The sequence below is a fragment of the Lepidochelys kempii genome, chromosome 3, assembly GCF_965140265.1.
Source record: "Lepidochelys kempii isolate rLepKem1 chromosome 3, rLepKem1.hap2, whole genome shotgun sequence".
NCBI lineage: Eukaryota > Metazoa > Chordata > Testudines > Cheloniidae > Lepidochelys > Lepidochelys kempii.
Genome location: NC_133258.1, coordinates 83,535,111 through 83,556,380, shown reverse-complemented (window position 1 = coordinate 83,556,380; position 21,270 = coordinate 83,535,111). Strand labels below are relative to the sequence as shown.

The 21,270-nt window shown below is 42.4% G+C and overlaps 1 protein-coding gene across 1 annotated transcript; it reads right to left on the bottom strand.

Moving 5' to 3' along the window:
• Positions 1 to 1,616: 1,616 nt before the first annotated feature.
• Positions 1,617 to 11,531, bottom strand: LOC140908202 (coiled-coil domain-containing protein 162-like). Its single transcript, XM_073335157.1, has 6 exons — positions 11,493 to 11,531; positions 10,083 to 10,312; positions 6,434 to 6,572; positions 5,939 to 6,059; positions 4,569 to 4,678; positions 1,617 to 1,673 (listed from the first exon to the last, which is right to left on the bottom strand). The coding sequence occupies exons 1-6, from the start codon at positions 11,529 to 11,531 to the stop codon at positions 1,617 to 1,619; spliced, it is 696 nt and encodes a 231-aa protein (XP_073191258.1).
• Between the last annotated feature and the right edge of the window lie 9,739 nt (positions 11,532 to 21,270).

The window sequence follows — 21,270 nt, the reverse complement described above, 5'->3', positions numbered from 1 at the left end:
ACATGCTCAAGGCTCTCACAGCTCCTAGTGCTGATCAGACTGTGCATATGCCATCCCAACAGAGTAACTGAGCATGCGCCAGCCTAGGGCTTCAGAGGAAGAGCCAAATGTTCTCTGTAATGGCTGGTCCAAATTGTTCTGAGCCAGGGTGGGGCGAGGCACTGAAACTGAGAGCAGGGCACCTGTCCTGTCCAGGACTCCCCCACCCTGTTGGAAGCCAGGCCCTGTGAAGGAAGAAGCCATCTGATTCAATTGCAGAGGGAACAAAGCTGAAGTGGGGGGAGGGAAAGGGATAGTTTGGGAGAAGGAATCTGGTAAGCCTGGGACTAGTTTGAGACTGGCAAGGAGACTGGGACTGGGAACTGAAGAGGGGGCAAGGCTAAGACTGGGAGCCAGAGGTGGTAGTGGGAGAGGAGGCTGGGACAGGTTGCGTGGGGACACTGGGAGCTGGGTATGGAAGGAGAGGCTGGGACCAGTTGGGCAAGGAGTCTAGGGCTGGGAACCACGGGGTGGTGAGGGAAACAGGAAAGGTGAAAGATTGGGAGCTAGTGGGATTGGCCGGTGGGGGAATGACACTGAGATCGGACAAAGACCTGGGGCAAGGAGAGAGAGAGAGAGAGAGACAGACGGATTGGCTAGACAAAAAGACTGGGTTAAGGAGTCAGAGATGGAGTGGGGGGTAAGACTGATATTGGATGAAGTGTCTGGGGAGGCAGACAAAGACTAGCAGCCAGTGTATGGGGCACAGAGACAGGGAGGAGCCTGAGGAGTAGAGACTGGGACTGACTGGGTGAGAAGAATGGGACTGCAATGAGGCGCTGGGGTGGGGTAGAGACAGCACAGAGACAGACTGTAGGAAATGGGTTAAGAGGGGGCCACAGTTTGGGGGAAGAGGCAGAAGAGTCTGTGCCCTGTAGAGCACACTGCTCTCCAGAGCCTGGAATGGAACCCCAGATTCCTGAGTTTTTCACCATTCCCCTGCTGTTAGCAAATAACTGTGAAACCCACTGGCAAAGTGTGTGTCTCATCCCCCACTAGTGCTGGTTCACACAGAGGATTGACAACCTACTACTGCCACCTCTTACTCCATTAGCTCAAGTGCAAGGGGCTGAACCTAAATGTTCCAATCCCGCTGATGAACCATATGGATTTCAATATGATGCTACATGGTGGAATTCCCGCCCACCCAAGTTTGTGTGATTTCTTAAGTGCGTGCTCTCATGCTCTGCCTCTCCCCCATCCTCCCACCATGTGTTAAAAGAACATTATTAAGGTTGCAATGTCAAGCACTCAGAAGTTAGGAAATGCCAGAATCAAGCTTGCCCATGCAACCTTAATTCAAACCCTTGAGCATATGAATTATGATACAGTCCTTAATTATATGATCACATACTATTTTTTTTCCACAGGACTGGGGCTTTATGAGTTCATCGACAAGATTGATCTGCTCTGGAGAAAAATCAGGGTGTTGTTGTAAAAGAGACTTATCAATCGGACCCTTGCCTCATTTATTGCAGAAGGTATGTAGTGAACGAGGCAGAGGATTGCAGGAAGAGTGTAACAGAGTCGCTTGCCCCTTTAAGGTCTAGAGGCCTGGGGCCAGCCAACCCTAGTTACTAAGGAGGCACACCTGAGCAGGGATCAGGTAATTCTCCTATAAGAGCAGCAGGAAGCTGCAGAGAGAGGGGGATGCTCAGGAAGAAACAAGCAGAGTCACTGGCTGCTGGGAGCAAGTAGACTTCAGCAGGATACCTTGAGTTTTCAAGGACAAGGCTCCAGGCAGGGAAGACCTGGGATCAGAGACTTGACGGGGATTTGCAAACTTCTATTCTGAATATTTTCATACATTAATAAATCCAACCTTACAGAGGGATATTGCTGAACTTAAGAGTTTGTATGCGGCACACTTAAAAGGCCCCGAAGAGGGGAAAAGAGGCCTGAGAGCAACCTCAGGCCATGAGGGGGTGCTTAAGAGGTGGCTACCAGCCAGATTATAAAAAGAGGAAGACTGGCCTTATGGTTAAGACAGTTGAATAGGAAACTGTAATTCTAGCATTTCTTATCTTTTGAATGGTTGACTTTGCAAACCTAATCAATGAAGGGTTTTTTGAATTGATAGATAGATTAGATAGATAGAGCGCCAACTTCCACACAACAGTCTACTTAAAGTAAACATGTAAAATCTTTAGTTGTACTTAAAAAGACATATTTTACCTAATCTTAGCACAGTAAGCTAACACCTCATTAAGGGATATATTTTAAATATAGAAAATTCCTCAGAAAGGGAAGATACTGCCCCATGGTAACTGTTAACATGTTTAAGTTCACCCATGGCACCATATTTTTAGAGTGTTTCACCTAGAGGATCTCAAAGTGATACACTGTGCATAGGTATTTCTCATCCCCTACTGAAATGCAACCATGTCTGGAGTGAAATACAATTATAGAATCATAGAACTGGAAGGGACCTCGAGAGGTCATCTAGTCCAGTCCCCTGCACTCAAGTCAGGACTAAGTATTATCTAGACCATCCCTGACAGGTTTTAGTCCAACCTGCTCTTAAAAATCCCCAATGATGGAGATTCCACAACCTCCCTAGGCAACTTATTCCAGTGCTTAACCACTCTGACAGTTAGGAAGTTTTTCTAATGTCCCACCTAAACCACCCTTTCGGCAATATAAGCCCATTGCTTCTTGTCCTATCCTCAGAGGTTAAGAACAACAATTTTTCTCCCTCCTCCTTGTAACAACTTTTTATGTACGTGAAAACTGTTATCACGTCCTCCCTCAGTCTTCTCTTCTCCAGACTAAACAAACCCAATTTTTTTCAATCTTCCCTCAAAGGTCATGTTTTCTAGACCTTTAATCATTTTTGTTGCTCTTCTCTAGACTTTCTCCAATTTTTCCACATCTTTCCTGAAATGTGGTGCCCAGAACTGGACACAGTACTCCAGTTGAGGCCTAATCAGTCTGGAGTAGAGCAGAAGAATTACTTCTCGTGTCTTGCTTACAATACTGCTGCTAATACATCCCAGAATGATGTTTGCTTTTTTTTAACATCATTACACTGTTGACTCATATTTAGCTTGTGATCCACTATGACCCCCAGATCCCTTTCCGCAGTACTCCTTCCTAAGCAGTCATTTCCCATTTTGTGTGTGTGCAACTGATTGTTCCTTCTTAAGTGGAGTACTTTGCATTTGTCCTTATTGAATTTCATCCTATTTACTTCAGACAATAGCTATTCTGTATCAGACTTGCTGCACAGAAGTTTTTGGAAGGGAGAATAAACTATTTCTACTAAAATTACAATTTTAAGTAAGACCATGTAATTATCTAAACTGGATATTGTCCAGGACTCTGAGCTTTTGAAAAAACATCTTGTGTTCCTCAGTAATCTTGTGTTCCTCAGAATATAGGGCTTGTCTACATGTAAAGTTGCTAAAGCTAAATTGAAATCAATGACTCAAACTGAAATAAGAGGGTCCAACATAGGGGTTTGGAGCAGATAAATTAAACCATTGCAAGTTTGTGTGCAGACAAGACCTTAGTTCCATACGCTCACTTGTAGATCGGAGAGCTCTGAGGGAAATTTCTCCACTTCCCCCACAATTCACTCAGAATTTGGATGGGGAACAGGCTTATTGCTAGGAACCAAGCAATGCATCTCAATACTGAATCACATTTCAGTGAAAACAAGGTAGCAGGTCTGATAATGACCTAATATTTCATTATAATTGAACATATATTTATAAAAATACTTTTCATCCCTAAAGATCTCCAAATTATGAATTTAAGATAAATACAGGGATTATTTCATCCACCATGAAACTGTCCTCTACCCTCAGGGTGAAAAACAGCAACGTATGTGACAAATCCATGTGTTGTAGAGAACAGACAATTACTATATAAACCGCAAACATCTCTAAGAAGCTAAGACTAAAAGCCTTGTCCTTCAGCTCCAAAAACACAGGCGTCTACCAGTTGGCTGTCAGGGCGGCCCTTACATTCTCTGCGGGCCCTCTGTGAGAAAGCAGCGTCACATACAAATACGAAGCACATTACAACTATACAACATGAGAAATGAATACCTTTTCCAACTGAAACTGCAACAAGAACTTTTAGGTATGAAAAATGTAATTACCAACTTGGAAACTGGCCAGGACATTGGGGCCAACACCCCTACTCTTAGAGTGAATACATCAGTTCTTTAATGACTTAAAGTGGCAACGGAGTACTTCCTAATACCACATAGGGACACTGATTTAGTAGGAAGAGTTCTGCCTTTTGAGTCCCCAACACTACTTTCCTATAGTTGCTTAGAAGCCTCTAATCCCAGTACTAATTCCGCCTGACCTTACTACAGTTGTGAGATCTGAACAAAATTACATTACAAGGTGGTCAGTGTCATACATAACACATGCTCACATTGCTAACATAATCTGAACGTAAACTCATAAGTTTAAGAGAGGGTGTTTCTCTTGTGCATCACTGACTGACCCAGGTTTTAATAAGTAAAGATGTAAATAAAGATTAGTTGTGCCAGGACAGAAACACAATATATGTACCTCTACATCAGATTCTTGGTAATTTTCCATTAGTCTCTGAACAAATGTTTCGACTATTTGTGGTCTTACAGCTGAGAAGTTTTCTTGCATGATTCGATGCTTCCAGAGCTCTGGAGGAGCCAGGGGAAAAAACATAACAAACAATACATCAACAGATGTCTGTCACAAAATATTGATCCCTCTTTAATCCCTGTAAAATGATACCATGTGCAATTTGTAGTTTAGGATTTCTCAATCTTTCTAAAACTGTATGCAACAGAAGGTAACCATCACCACAAACAAATTATGTGATTCTATGCAGCAGGGGTGTTAGATACATGGTGTCAAAAGGGTAAAATACATTTTTGTTATGGGCCAGGTGCCCCAGTTAGGGCCCTATCCACAATTGATCACTGCCTGATAATAAGAGCTTTGCATGAAATTTGAGAGTAGAATATGGCTTTTTATGTAGTAACTAAATGTTTGGGTAGAAAAATTACTGTTGCATTCAACACCAGTCAGTGGGAAAAAATGGTACCAGCCACTTCTAGAACTACCATTATTTCCACCACTTGCTTGTTTGACCATTTGTGCATGCACTTATCGGATCTGCACAGTTATCCTAAATGTATAAATTAAAGTGCATAGTTATGCACTTAAATGACTTGGAAGTCTGGCTTTTAAAGTGTCATCATTTGGCTTAAGCATTGACACCCCAATGAGATAAGTGGGAGCAGTTTCAAGCTGTCTGCAGATGCAGGGAAAAAAGTTTGAGTTAGTTTGGCACACACAGCTCATATCTGGAAAGTTTTCTTTGCAATAATTATGGTTAAAACTTGCTTTATAAAAACAAAGTCAAAGTTTAGATTTTGCAGCATTTGAATCTAGGTGAGCAGGCTGGATAAGTATGTCAAATGGGTCAGGTGCTTGAAACCCCAGTGTACAAGTCTTCATCACATGGTAGCATAGTCAAGGAATGGGCATTTTCACATAAAGGGCTGGGCTTTATCAAAACCTGAAGGGAATTTTATGTGATGTTGGTAAATTTTCACCAATGATTTCACTGTATGTGGGACAAATTGTTCCTCGCTCTTGAATGGGTGCAAAGGGAAGCAGGAAGGATAGACAGGAAACTTACCACCCTGCACAAAGGCTGGGTAGAATCCTTGCACTCCACCCTCCATGTGCCGCTAGGGACGCATGTTCCCCAGTGGGAAAATGGATGGAAGCAGCTACAAAACTAGTAAGCCTACTGTAACCCAAGTCCTTCCAGAGCTCCCACACATATGTAAAGGCTGTAGGATTGGGCTTCCCATGTTTGGTATGCTTCCTACGCAGAAAAGAGGTGGAGGGCTAAATGTAAAAATGCATTTTGTATTTTAACACCTTACCTGTAGGGAGGCCATTTCCTGCTCTTGCTCTTTCAGATGTAACTAGTGTCATCTCCTGGTTAATTTTCTTTTTCACATCATGGATCATGTGTATTTCTAGACTTTCCAGCAGTTTTTGAAGCTATAGTAAGTGTACAGTAAATTGTTCACATTAAATCTCTATGCTTATTATACCTCATCTGCTGTGCTTTGCCAATTTTCAGTTTTTTAAAAAGTAAGTTTAAAAAACACACAGTATGTAGGAGTGAAAATAAGATAATTTAGGGAAGTTATATTGTGTCCAATTCAGTAGCACGAATACTTTGGGGGTCAGATTCACTAGTCCATTACAGCTGCTTTATGCTGCTCCAGGGCATTGAGATGTGGGACTTACAGCACAGGTCCCAGTTTGCTTGACCTACCCCTACAGGTGACCCTGTTTAGGCCCCCCACAGGTTTTAATGGTTCCATGTCGGTCAACAGCACTCCCCCTGCACAGTAATAGTCCTCCTTTACCTGCCGTGTTTTGACTTCAATTTCTGATGCTCCTTTTGGGGGAAGTATAGACTGAGAGCTTGTCACAAGTCCTTCAAACTCATCTTCTGTGCCCATGTGCCTGGCGATGGCTCTCATAGCAGGGTATAGGATGTCAGTGCTAAAGAAACCCAGACAAAGATGTTACACATATTCCTTTCTCAACAGTATTTTCAGTCTCTTCTGTATTTCTCTCTTTCCGGCCACAAGTACCTTTACCCTCCCCTCCCCCGACACATAAGCACTGGGACTCATTTCACTATCCCCTGTTACCCTGTCGGGAAGCCCTGCTAGCAAAGCAAGATTTTCTGTGTGGACCAATCATGTGATATTGAATCTCACATTACATCACTTCTTTTTTCAATAGTTATAGAAAAATAAAAGTTCAGTGGATGAAGCAGGAAGAGCTAAAACAAAGCAGAGAATTCTGGTTGCCAGTACGAACTTCTCCCCTGAAAACCAAAGAGATGTAGACACTCCCCCATGCTGCCCTCTCGTATCTGATCGCGTTTGCTAGGTTGAAACAGTGCCAGCCTGACTACTGAAAGGGCCCTTTATGTCTCCAAACAACAAGAGGAGCAATTGACAAAAGGGCACAGGTACCAGGTTACATTTGACACCATTGATCGCATTAGACACAGACATCTGCAGAACTTGAAAACCTCATTTGCTCAAGATGAGTGGAAGCTTTCCCCAGTGAAGGGGGTGACTGCAGTGTTTTACCAGCACTTTCCACAGAGCTGTTTCCATTCACAAAATATATACACCAAGATTCAACAAAGTGATCCCTAAACCCAGCACAGATGAATCATCCTGGCATAGAGAAATTCTCTGCTGGCACAGAGTTGGCATAGGAACTGCTACACTAATACCTCCTCCGGAGGTGCCAGCGTAGGGAATTTGGAAAAGGCGGCGGGGGGGGGGGGAGGGAAAAGGAGCTTGGCTGTACCCCAGTGCTCATGACTACCATATCAGTCCCTTGGCAGCTGGCACAAATTAGCATAGCCCTGAAACAGTGGGGATAAAGCAAGAGTGATTGCTGGAGCCACAGCTGCCCAGTGCCCAGATGTGTGGGAGAAGTGCCCTGCCACACATTTAGCGTGAAGAACCCATGCCCCCAGCTCCCCAGTACTCCTGAAGAGTTTCAGAATGCTGTAGGAGCAGATTGAGCTCAAGTGCACTACATGTTCCTGGAACTAGGGGCTCTCCCCCCCTGCAGACTGTATAAGCTCTACAGAGGGCAGAGATCCCAGTCCCAGGATGCATACAGATTCTTACCAAATCCCCAGGCTATACCAGTAAGTGGGTCTGGGTATTGCAGGTGGGTCTTGCTCTTGCAGCTCCCCAGCCCTGGCAATTTCTTCTCTTCTTCCGAATGAGCAATGAAGAACAGCTCCCAACTCCCCCTGCTCTCTAGGTGACATTGTATCACCAGATTTTCGCCCCCTTCCCTGGCCTGCACTGTGCTAAGGAGCCAGATTAGGCCACCTGAAAACTCCCCTGACATGGGGGAGTCCTACACTGGCATTAATCTGGCATGTCTTGCTCATATGCCACCCTTCCGCTCTGGACTCACCACAGGGATGTGCCAGGGCAGGAGGGAGTGTGGCAGGAGCATTACTGCATGTTAGCTATGCTCAGATGGCTCCTTGAGAGCCTTTACCAGCTAGCACAGGTGAGTATAGCTCTAAAGTGCGTCAGCATTGTGAGGTCAGCATTGGACTAGTTTGAAAACTAGAAAGCTGCAATCACCTCCCTGACAGCCCCACCCTGCTGCACAAAACAGAGACTGGGCACAGTAGAAAACTGGTATGACATTCTACTCAGATATGCTTCTGTTGTTCAGGGATTTGTAGATATAAATTGGGAGGTCTGCTTTTATGTAAGTATAACTAACAATGATATCTTAGTATTTCTTCTCTCAAGTCACTAGAGATAACAGTGAGTCGGTATTTCTATTGTAACTCACTGGTTTAACAACAGGTTATACCAGCGAGTAGGGGCATAAAATTGACATCTGAGTGATCTCAATATAATCTGAAGATAGCAACACAACACGTCACACAGGAACAGTACAGTGAAGGTATTCAGTGGCACTTTGATATCTGATGACTAGAATAGAGAGAGACCTGATACCAGTTTGTTAAAGGAACAAACTAACCCATTAAGACAAAAATGATTGCACGGACGCAAACAGACACTTCTTCTCTGCTTCATTTTGTGAGAATCCTGTTTTCCAATAGCCCCAAAACACCCCGCTACCTAGACTGTATTACTACTGTAAAAAGAAAAGGAGTACTTGTGGCACCTTAGAGACTAACCAATTTATTTGAGCATAAGCTTTCGTGAGCTACAGCTCACTTCATCGGATGCATACCGTGGAAACTGCAGCAGACTTTATATATACACAGAGAATATGAAACAATACCTCCTCCCACCCCACTGTCTTGCTGGTAATAGCTTATCTAAAGTGATCATCAGGTGGGCCATTTCCAGCACAAATCCAGGTTTTCTCACCCTCCACTCCCCCCCACAAATTCACTCTCCTGCTGGTGATAGCCCATCCAAAGTGACAACTCTTTACACAATGTGCATGACTATCAAGTTGGACTATTTCCTGCACAAATCCAGGTTTTCTCACATTCCCCCCACCCCCATACACACACAAACTCACTCTCCTGCTGGTAATAGCTCATCCAAACTGATGATAATAGCAAACTATAGATAATATTATTATATTATATTATATATATATATTATATATAATATATTATAGATAATATTACGATAATAGCAAACTATAGATAAGCTATTACCAGCAGGACAGTGGGGTGGGAGGAGGTATTGTTTCATATTCTCTGTGTATATATAAAGTCTGCTGCAGTTTCCACGGTATGCATCCGATGAAGTGAGCTGTAGCTCACGAAAGCTTATGCTCAAATAAATTGGTTAGTCTCTAAGGTGCCACAAGTACTCCTTTTCTTTTTGCGAATACAGACTAACACGGCTGTTACTGTGAAACCTATTACTACTGTGTTATCCAGCAAACTTTTATTTTCATTATGTTGCTCATTTTGGTAATAGATTTTATTTCAGGGGACCAGGAGGGCAATGCCTTATCACATTTTTAAAAAGATATAGTTTTAGGCTTTTAGTAAGTGTCCCTCTAAAGAAAACTTGCCAGATTTTCTAATGCACATTATTCAGGCCAAGCCAAGTGGGAGGATTAGGAAGAATCCTGGTACACTTCCACTTTATTAAAAATCAGCTTCAGGAATGTCAATTTTTAAAAGTACTGTGTGTAACATTGATCTGAATGTCCTAAAGAGACAGGTATAAATAATAGTGTCACTGAAAGGCCACAGGAATACATTTGGAACAACCTGACTAATGAACAATTCAGGTACAAAGAAATCAGATCAGGTCAAAAACCCTATTCTAAAGAGAAAGCAAAGATATTAGAATAATTATCGATTTTGTACCAAACTAAAGAAAGGTAGAACTAAAACAGAGCACATTGAAATAGGCTAAGAATAAGAGAACAGTGTGAAGAATGGTACAGGCATTTATTTTTTTTAAACTTTCACAACCACTCCAGTCTAGAATACTTTTACATCAGAATGAAACTCACCCATATAGCTCAGCAAACTGTTTGTAAAGAGGAACTGTATTGATATCCTTGACTTTCAGTTTAAGTCTACCCCATTCTGCCTTTAATACTTCCAATTGCTTCCATATTATCAGAAAAGATCTCAGCAAAGCACGTGAAGTAACTGGATCGTGGAGCCTTGGCAGAGCTTTGCAAATCTTTCTGCTGCTCTCTGACCCACTGGCATGTGATTCATCAATTTCTGCCAAATTCTAATGAAATTATTATGGGAGACATATTTTGTTACAATCTCATATCATATACTTCATTGTTTAATAAAATGAGATAAGCCACTGTACGCCTGTTAGAGATTGAACAAAAAAAAACTTGCAACCCACTGTAATTGTTTCCATACACTAGTGTCCTACAAAATCTAGCGGAGGTAAAATCCTGGCTATTTTTTCATTGCAATGACTATAGAAAAGACAAGGCCAAAACACACATACACACATACAAATCTTTCATCTTATTGCCACTTTCCTTGAGTCAGTTGCCCCAATAAAACTCCCTGCTGGGCTGTTGACAAAAATATCTTTAAAAACTCAGATCCTCAGCTCAAGTCCTGAAGGAAACAGCCCCTATTAAAAAATAAATAACTTGTTCTCTTTGCACTTTTCTCCACACTCACATTTCCTGACAGTATCACTGTACACTTACGTGTTTACTAACCGGTAGGTTTATCTGCTTTCCATCAGAAATGGCTTGAATCTCAGCCCATCCCCTGAACCAAACCTTTGTGGTAGGTTCTGGAAAGGCTTAATGCTCCCCAGTGACCATTCACCCAATTTTTATCCATTGTGCAAATGTTATTGGAAGCAACGCCTGAGGACCCAGTCCTCTTCTTAACTATCAGTCCTTGCTATACAAGGGGGCCAGGCCTCTCTGCACTGAGCAGCTCTTGTTAAAGGGGCAGATAAGTGTCTCACCCTCTAGTCCTCTGAGGTACAGGTGAGGAAAGTGAAGAGGCCCTGCTTTGTCCCGCAGTTTCTGATGGCATCAAGTACAGCAGCTGGATGGTGGGCACCAGCAACCCTTTTAATGGGCTCTGTCACTGTGGCTCTCCTCATTCCCAGCTACAGTCTAAAAGTTTCTTTGAAACACATTACATCCCATCATACAGTCAAAAGCATGATAGGCCATTGCAGTATAACTATATGGGACTAAGAGCCACTCTTTTATGCTACACTCCCAGGATTCACTGAAGTCAAAGGGAGTTTTTCATAAGAGCTGTGCAGGAAGGTAGAGTGGTTTCCCACATAGGCTGCCAGGGAGGAACCACTCCCAGCCCTCTGTGGTGAGCCGGGCCAGCCCCACCCTTCATGCTGGAAGCAGAAAGGCAGAACAGGAAGTATAAGAGGCGGGGCCTCCAGTTCAGGGCAGCAGCCTACCCACCTTACGCTGAATGGCTTGTGTGCATTTGCTGTCTGCCATAGTCGGAGAGCTGGGCTATAGACTGCTCCTGCTCTGCCTTGCTCAGAGGGATTGAGCCTGACTGTGGCCATGTCTACACCACCATTTATGTAAGCAAAACTTCTGTCACTCAAGGGTGTGAGAAAGAACACATCCCAGAGCGTCATACATTTTGCCAGCATAAGTGGTAGTGTGCACAGCACTATGTTGATGCAAGAGCTACTCCCGCCAACATAACTACCGCTGCTTATTGGGAGTGGTTTAATTACGTGGACAGGAGCTCTCTCCCGTTGGCACAAGCCAGCTACACAAGACATCTTACAGCAGCGCAGCCTCATCGCTACAGCTGTACCACTGCAAGCTCGCTAGTGTAGACACAGCCTGTGTTTGCTGTCTTCCTCAGCCAGAGAAGCTGGGCAATAGACTGCTAATTGCCCTGCCCCTTACCAATGGGCCCTAGACTCTTTAATGACACTTACCACATTAATTCCCTGTCAAATGGCTATCAGCTGCTAGGAGGCATAGTGAGGCAGAATGGCCTCCTTCTGAGGCAGACAAGGAGGAACCACTCCAAGCTGGATAGCCTAAATGAATTAATTTGTCAGAGGTACCTGTTTTTAATTAGCTACAGCAGTTTGCCATTCAGCATGATCTTCCATAACAACATCATAGCTACTCCGCAGTATATCCTCCATTAGAAATGGCATCCCGACCAGCACCCCATGAGCAACTCTTCGATCGTCATCACTCAGTCTGCACAGGCACAACTGGAGGAGGAGACACTCATGGTGATTTTTCTAGGTTACCCAGACAGATCTCAGTGAGTAACTATGGTAATGAGTTATTGTTAGTACAATTACTTTAAAAGTCGTCCATCCATTTGTATGAACAGATGGATTCTACTAGAAGCCTCTGGCACTGTGGACCTAAAAGTCATGGAAGAACTTTGTTACCCAAGCACAACAACATTGTGATAGCTGCAGGAGAACCAAAAATGAAATTGCCTAGTTCAATTTCATTGTCCAAGAGCAGCCGGTTTTTTTAAATAAACAAACAAATGGTGAATGGTAAAATAATTTGGAGACAGGCACAGTAACTTTTGGATGTACAACAAGTACCAGTCACCACACCTGCATGTTATAATTTATGGTATTTAGATTGCTGATAGTGACTGGACACGGTCCTCCATCTACTAGAAATGCCCTCCAAGGAAACAGCGTCAATGTCTAAAACAAATTCAGATAACATTCAGAAGCACAAAAATAATGTTCAAACAATAATAAAGGTCTCATCTAACTTGAGCTGAGGAATAAAATCCACAGTGCAGACAGCGGCTTAGTCTGTAATATACCATGCTCTGACTTCTTTGCATGAGTTGCAGATAAGTGTATAATTGGAACTATACAAGATGCACTAGGACTGCTGAGACAACAGTGGGATGAGTTAAGGGACTGTTATCTTCCCCCTCCGTTTCCTGGATTGTTGGAAGCTGGTGTCAGATTTAACATCACGTTCACATTTTTTTAAATTTCGTTATCTTTGAGTTTTGCCACAAACTATATTGAAAGAAAGGAGGAGTTCAGTGGTCATACGTTGACAGCACTATACTTAGGCATTAAAGGCAAAATCCTTTAAGCTGACACACCCACCAATGCATCAAAACCCTAATGAGACACAGTCTGCCAGCTTAGTGGCATGGGGTTAGGCAACAAGAATCCCCTACCCATGAGAGCAGGCCTTAGTGGGGAGAAGCACCCATTACTTCTTTTTAAAGCAGTAACAGGAATCTGAGGATGCACTGCTGAGTGCATTTCCTGCCAAACTGCCAGACCCATGCAAACTGCACCAACTGGATGGTTCCCAAACATTCTCACTTGGCTGTTACGGCTCTGCTTTTCACCTGCCTAACTTTGATGATTTAGGGCACATTCTGTCCTAAAGAAACTATTATTCTTCTTCTTCTTCACAGAAGGCAAATCTCATTCTTCACTTGTTCTACATAATGGCTCAGTATGATCATTTAGAGCAGCGGTTCTCAAACTTTAGCAACCAGAGGACCCCCATTTTGATTTAAAAATTTTCACAGACCCCTAAACTGGGTTCTAATTTTCCCCAGAGATTCTCAACCCCCACTCCACCCTTTCCCCCAAGGCCCTACCCCCCGCCCCTCCTCTTTCCCGCCTCTTTTTGCCCCCTTCCCCAATCCTCCCACTCCCACCCAGCGCCTCCTGCATGCTGCTGAACAGCAGTTCCACAACATACAGGAGGCACGGGGAGGGAAAGGAAGGAGTTGATCAGCGAGGCCAGCAGCCCCGGACATGACCCGCAGACCCCCTAGTCCGCGGAGCCCAGTTTGAGAACTGCTGATTTAGAGCAAGCTACCAACTATAGAAGTTTCACAATTCTGTAAGGACTTAAAAAGTATAACACCAAGGTAGGAAAGTAGTCATTTAGGGTGATCCAGTGGGGTATGGCGAGGAGTGCTAAGATGAAAATGAGCAAAGGAAAGTTTAAACTGAATATCTGGAAACATCTACTAACCCTAGCATCTATGGGCCTAATCCAAAGAAGTCAATGGAAAGTTACCTTCAGTAGGCTTTGTATCAGGCCCTATGACTAGCCTTTTTCTTTAATGCCTCTGATGACCCACAACAGGAAGTTAGTGGAAGGTCCATCATTACAATTAGGGTAGATAAAATGACCCAACATACAGTGTAGGGAATAATCCTACTTTGGATGCAAGGGATACGATGACTTACAGTAATAGTTCGCTTCTATTTTTTAGTTTTTTGATTACTTGCTAATTAGTGGACTTTTTCTGGGGACCCCAGTGACAAAGTGAAATGGACTATGATCACAGAAACGAAAAATCACTATGTGCTAAGTTCGGTGCTACCACAGAATGGAGTATCACAGCAAGAACTGAACAACAACTTCTCCCTTCAGCACCCAAGTACAAAAAGGAAACAAATCAAATCAGTCATTCTTTGAAAGTACATTTTACTCACCGTGGGGTGCATGGGACCACTAGCTGCGGGAGCCAGAGCTGTGAGGCAAACACACTCCTTACTGCAGAGTTACTCAGGGGAGGCAGCCCATGGTGCATACTGTCTGTAACACTCTGGTAAGCCAAAATATTCCCAGAGCACAAATATACTGCTCTGAAGAGACACCAAAATCACATTTTAAATACCATCCTTATAAAATCTTTTTGATGTAACTAGCTTACGCTTTCATATTAATATGCTGAACCGAACATCACAGTCATGGGCAGCGACCTGCAACTGACTGTAGTTTTGTACTTAGTGAAAAGCTAAGGGCTTGTCTACATGGTGTTTTAGTCCACATCAGAGGAATGTTAGTTTTAGTCCACACTAGTAGGTCACACACTAACTGGCCTTGTACACCCTGCTGGTGCACACTACAAGTTCCCTAGTGCATATTAAGGTAGTCCCTATATGCTAGGGAAATGTTAATGCATGCCAGCGGGGTCCACATGGGCTACTTCGTGCATGGCAGGCAAGTGCAGACTAAAGCAAGTCCATAGACAAGCCTTTAGTTGCTATGCTTAAGCTGAATGCAGTGACTAGCCACTTGCAATTTCATAAGAAACAACTGCACAAAAATGTATCCACCAGCCGGTGGATTAACATAAGTGAAAATACATCCTACTGATACCAGGGACATTTAATGGAAAGCAGCTTTTCTCATGGTAGAAGGGCTAGCTTGTAGCTAAAGAACATGACTATGAGTCAGGAGTAGAGCTGGGCAAATAATGGATTTGTTGGTTTGCTGGCAATTCCAGAAAACTGAAAAAAAGTTTAATTTAGAGGTTGAACCAAAAATGACATTTTGGGGGCAAACTGAAAAAAACCCAGTAAACATTTAAATGACTATGAATTGCTACAGGCATTAGGACAGGGAAAGAGTGACCCTATAGCCTGGTGATTAGAGCACTTGCCTAGGATGTAGGAGACTTATGTTCAAGTCCTTTATTCAATAATTATTTATATGAAGTAGAACAGGTTCAACAAGAGCGATTGAGAGCACTCCACCCCAGAATATCCCATAGCCCAGTAGCTAGGATACCCCTACAGTGTGGAAGATCCAAATTCAAATCCCTTTTCCACATCAAGCAGAGGATAGTGAGATTGAACTGGGTCTCGCACATCTGAGGTGAGTGCCCTAACCGCTAGGCTAAAAGTTATAAGGAAGACAGCATCATTACTTTCCCCATTTGCGACTCCAGCCTGAAAAGTGAAACGTTTCCATAACATCTAAATGACTAAGAGCAAAGAGATCCCAGATCCATAGTGCGTTCTTCCATAGAGACACAATGCTACTTTGTTATATATTCTATAAACACACACTATATAAATGAAACATCCAGAAACTAAACTGGAAATTGGCCTAAATATACAATAGCTCTAACAATAAGGAGTCCTTGTGGCATCTTAGAGACTAACAAATTTATTTGGGCATAAACTTTTGTGGGCTAGAACCCACTTCATCAGGTGCATTGAGTGGAAAATACAGGCGCAGGTATAAATACATGAAAAGATGGGAGTTGCCTTACCAAGTGTGAGGTCAGTCTAACAAGACAATTCAATTAACAGCAGGATACCAAGGGAGGAAAAATAACTTTTGTAGTGGTAATGAGAGTGGACCATTTCAAATAGTTGACAAGAAGGTGAGAGTAACATTAGGGGGAAATTAGGTTTAGGTTTTGTAATGACCCAACCACTCCCAGTCTTTATTCAGGCCTAATTTGATGGTGTCCAGTTTGCAAATTAATTTGATGGTGTCCAGTTCTGCAGTTTCACGCTGGAGTATGTTTCTGAAGTTTTTTTGTTGAAGAATTGCCACTTTTAGGACTTTCATTGAGTGACCAGGGAGACTGAAGTGTTCTCCTACCGGTTTTTAAATGTTATAATTCCTGATGTCAGATTTGTGTCCATTTATTCTTTTGCATAGAGACTGTCCGGTTTGGCCAATGTACACGGCAGAGGGGCGTCTGAATCTCTTTGCTACAGACATTTCTCATCCCCACATTTTTTGCACACCTTTTAACTCAAAGCCTGAAGCCAAACTATTTCCTGCAAGGTGATAAGCACCCTCAACACCCATTCTCTCAGGAAGTGCTCATCACCCTTTAATTTTAAGCTCTTTGGGGCAGAGACCCTGTCTTTTTGCATGCTTCATGTGCACATATGGTGCTGTACAAGTAATAAATAAATAAAATAAATAGAGTATTTTTAGCAATAAAGGAGTTGTCAGGCAATTTTTGAGGACACCTCAGAGCATTCACAGCTGGAATATGTCAAAGGACTCATAAGAAAGCAATTTGCATTTTAATGTCACTATGCTCTTCCCTGCATTATAACCCCAGTTTGGAGAAAATGATTTAATCATGCTCTCAATAAAGAAGTGATACAGATGTGATATACGGCATATTTATGTTTGCTTTAATTTCCTGTCAGCATACTAATCTCTATCAAAGTGAAATGTTTTCCGAACCAATTGCCCACAATGCCTTAGTGAGTAAAAGATAAAGCAAACTAGCCTGTTTTTTTATTTCTGCTTCCCTGTGGATCTGCAATCTGTCAACAAGTCAATGCTGTATTTACATCACCTTCCCACAACAATCAAAGGACATTACAGAACAGTAATTAAAAGGGGAAGAAGTAAGAGTCACTACCTACTATCCCTGTGTGCTGGGTGGCAGTGCCCATAATCTATCAACACTGTAAATCACAATTATATATTAATTTTCAAGTTAAGAAAATTCTCTTTTGAATGTCTAATGCACATGACACAGGAACATGGGGAAATAGAGTCAATATGTGTAATGACCCAGCCACTCCCAGTCTCTATTCAAACCCAAGTTAATGGTATCTAGTTTGCATATTAATTCAAGCTCAGCAGTTTCTCACTGGAGTCTGTTTTTGAAGCTTTTCTGTTGCAAAATTGCCACCCTTAAATCTTTTACTGAGTGGCCAGAGAGGTTGAAGTGTTCTCCTACCGGCTTTTGAATGTTATGATTCCTGATGTCAGATTTGTGTCCATTTATTCTTTTGCGTAGAGACAGGCATAAGGAATAAAAGATTACAAACCTCTTTTAAAAATGGTTCTATTAGCATTCTTACATAAAGCACAAATTTTTAACATACCACCAATGAGAAAAAAGGTTGACTCAATCCTTTGCCTATTGAAGTCAATAGTCATTTTGCCATTGACTTCAGAGGGAGCAGGATCAGCTAAGCCTTTAGTTTATCCGCCCCTGGTCACCCCAGGTCTGTATTATGATATGATCCCACCAGCCTCTGTTTGTCGCCCTGCTCCAGAAGCACCGGTCTACATAGGGGCCATCAGCAGTTATACCAAGTGTCATGAACAGCACCAGGCAGTTCGAGTCTACCATGTCTGTGTCCTCCTCCTCCATCAAAAGCTCTGTTAAGTGCCTGTGGTGGGTCAGAAAATGCCACCGAAATGTCCACCAGCGTCTCGTGGAAGCTGTGCCTGTTTCCTGACACAGGAGTGAAAGCACAAACAAGAAAAGTTCTTCAAAAGACTCCTCCTTCATGTTGCTGGCTCCAGAAGCTGGGAGTGCACAGACCAAAATGACTGCTGGGCAGGATCTGATAGCAGACTGTTCCGTGCAGGGTGCACAGTCAAGTTTTCCCCTCAGTGCACCATGGTCAAAGGGCTAGAGTGGCCACATTTTGGGAGGACCCCAGGGAGTCTGGGATATAGTTGGTTTGACTTGGGTCTAGGTGATGCAGTGTGGATGCCAGAGTTCCACGTTTGAGTCTGGGTAGGAATATTCTTAACATAGGGTTAAAAATCAATCAGTGTAGCTGCTCTAACCCAGAGTCAGCTGATTAGAGTCCCACTAACTCTGGGCTAACATTGCAGGGTAGACATACCATTAGGGAGCTGATTCTGCAAGGTACAGAGCACTTTCTTCTTCAAAGACACCCTTAGCATTGTAGGATCATCAGGCCCAGTATGTTTAGTTTTTTTAAACCAGCAAAGAACATTTCATGTTCATCCAACACTTTTCATCCTAAAGCACATTATAATCTATTGGTGTATAGAAATCTTCTCCCTAGGTTCTTACGTTAGCACCTGTCACCATACTATCTGAATGCCTCAAATTGCTTACCCACCACTGATGGGACTCAAACTCACAGTCCCTATCTTAGAACACCAATGTCTTATCCATTAGGCAGCTCAGATCACCATAACTACCAGTGAAATGTAGTCACTTCTGGGCAGAGGGGTGACTACTAATGAACAGTGAAAGAAGAGGATATTTTTGCCAGGGACAATGGGCCAGAACAATCTTATGAAAAGTGTTAAGGGAATATCTAACTTCTGAAGAATCTGTCATTGTATTTATTTGGATTTTTAAAAGTGTGACATATGAAATAAAAATATATTTTACACAACATTCCTGTATGCATTCAATTGTGCGGTTCTGACTGATGATCATTATGAGCTCAGACTTCCTGGTGGTTTTCAGAGCTTATTAAACATGTATTTTGCTCAGCCACATAGTCCTTAAATGAAGTCACTAGTACATTTGAGTGTGTTTTTTAGTGTGCGCTCATTGTACTAAGTCCTTTTTGCTAAGTTAAATGACCCAAAAAATTAAAGTCAACATAACTGTATTAAAATAAAAGGGAATGCACATATTTATGATTTGCTATAGTTCTTTTATGCAGTGAACTTTTTCAGACTTATTTAAAGGCAGACAGACTTAGAACATTTTTTTTAAATCAGTTTATTTTGGGTGTTTGATTATAAGAATCCTGCTTATACATCCACATAATAGCATAAAAATTATCACAAGACAAATTCTGCACATATACAACTCTGACTGGACACAGCCAAGGGAAGAATTGGTCTCTTTCATTTTCAAGGAATGAAAGAAATTTCATATTTAGACCTGATTTTTCATTCATTTAAAAATTGTCAGGCCAGAAAGGAAGCTTCCCTCAATTTTTCTTTTAAAATTACACTTACACTATCATAGTCAGATCTCCAGCTGCTCAGTCTTTGAGCAGTGCAAAGTTGTATAGCTACGTAAACACACACACACAAGCATGCGGCTTGAAATGTCACACAGATACCACATATGGCAGCCTACATATGCATTATACACCACCACAAAAATTTTCTGTTGTAAATATGCACAGATGTGTCCAATGTTTTGAGAATGTAGCCCACTGTATACAGGTATAATCCGACTGCTGAAAACCATCCCATTGCTGAGTGCATTTAGAAAGCTGCAATACAGCTTAACTCGAGTCATAAGTAAAATCTATTATGTAACAGATACCATTTCTGCATACAATATACATTTCATCTGTTTTATCTTTTGGAAAAAAGGTTACGCAACTGATTTAACAAAGGAAACAAAATCCTGCCCTTTTAATCTGCTGGTCAAAGATAAAATCATTATAAGTTAACCAAGCAACCTGTGGTAACATTCTGCACTGCCAAGCAGGAGGCCAGAATGCAATGCTTTTTGCTACCTTGCTTGGTAGAGACTGAGTGCTGCAGGAGGTGACAGCTCCCATCCCTTGGCATAATGTGTTGCAGAATTCTGACAGTCTACCATTAGTGAAAGGAAGCAAGTGCAGAATATAAGAATGGGACTTTCTGATAACTTCACACTCCAGTTCAACATGTGTCTCATCTTTAAGATATCTTTCTTTCCTCCCTCAGGATTTTCTGCTTAATTTATGTTTGTGCTCAGACAAATCAATGAATTATCCTGTTTACAAACAGAATAAATCATACAGATTATTCAGAACAAAATCATGCAAACAATACCCAGGTCAAATCTTCATAGCATCACTGCGTGGGGCCTTTATGTGATAAAAATTAGAGCATATTTCTTTAGGCTAGCACTGTGAATGTTTTTGTTCTAAAGATGGACACAGGACTTTAAAATGCTCATCTCCTCTAGTGATGCATTCCATCAAAAAAATTATCTCACAGAAGGGCTGAAGAATTTAAGTTGTGGTAAAAAGGAAGGTTCTTTAGCACTATTTTTACACTGACCAATGTGTTCCAACAGGTTTTGTCCACTCCAGATTGGGGTTGAGGGACACAAAAGTGTCTGAAACATTTTCAATAATTGTTGAACAGTCCACCCAGCACACTTTCCCCACAGATAACTGGTGATGCTCAAGCAGGGACGAGTGTTAGGTAAAGCACTGTGGCGCTGCTTCTCAGTTAGAGGAAAGCTTCAGAGCTGGTGAGAGGTCAAGTTTCAGTCTAGGAACAAGAGGAGATTTTAGACCAAAAAGCAAAGTAAAGCCAAAGAAGTCACTATGTCACTCACTCAACAGAGCTGCTTCTTCCATGCATTCGGATATCTTCTGACTCTGATGCCAGATTGACATTCTGCTACTTTTTACTTGTATTAACAGTGCAGAGCCCACAGAACTATCGGGAAGAGAGCTGGATCCTAGTCTGGCACATGCATCATCATCAGAATTGTTAAGCTTCTGTAGCAGAATTTCTGGGCTTGAGTCCCCTCTGATTTACACCCAGCGGAAGCCAGGAGCAATTTCATTGGTGTCAGACACAAACCGCTCTCACATCAGTGCGAGAGGAGAATCTCTTGTTGGTGCTGAGTGATCCAGAATGAATACAGAAAAGGAGTACTTGTGGCACCTTAGAGACTAACCAATTTATTTGAGCATGAGCTTTCGTGAGCTACAGCTCACTTCATCGGATGCATACC

Coding starts and splice junctions, on each gene's coding strand:
- LOC140908202 (XM_073335157.1), bottom strand. CDS start 11,531: ATGGCAGACAGCAAATGCACACAAGCCATTCAGCGTAAG. Junction 10,313..11,492: donor CACAAGCCATTCAGCGTAAG/GTGGGTAGGCTG, acceptor TAATTTCATTAG/AATTTGGCAGAAATTGATGA. Junction 1,674..4,568: donor ACCAAGAATCTGATGTAGAG/GTACATATATTG, acceptor CTCTCTCTGCAG/CTTCCTGCTGCTCTTATAGG.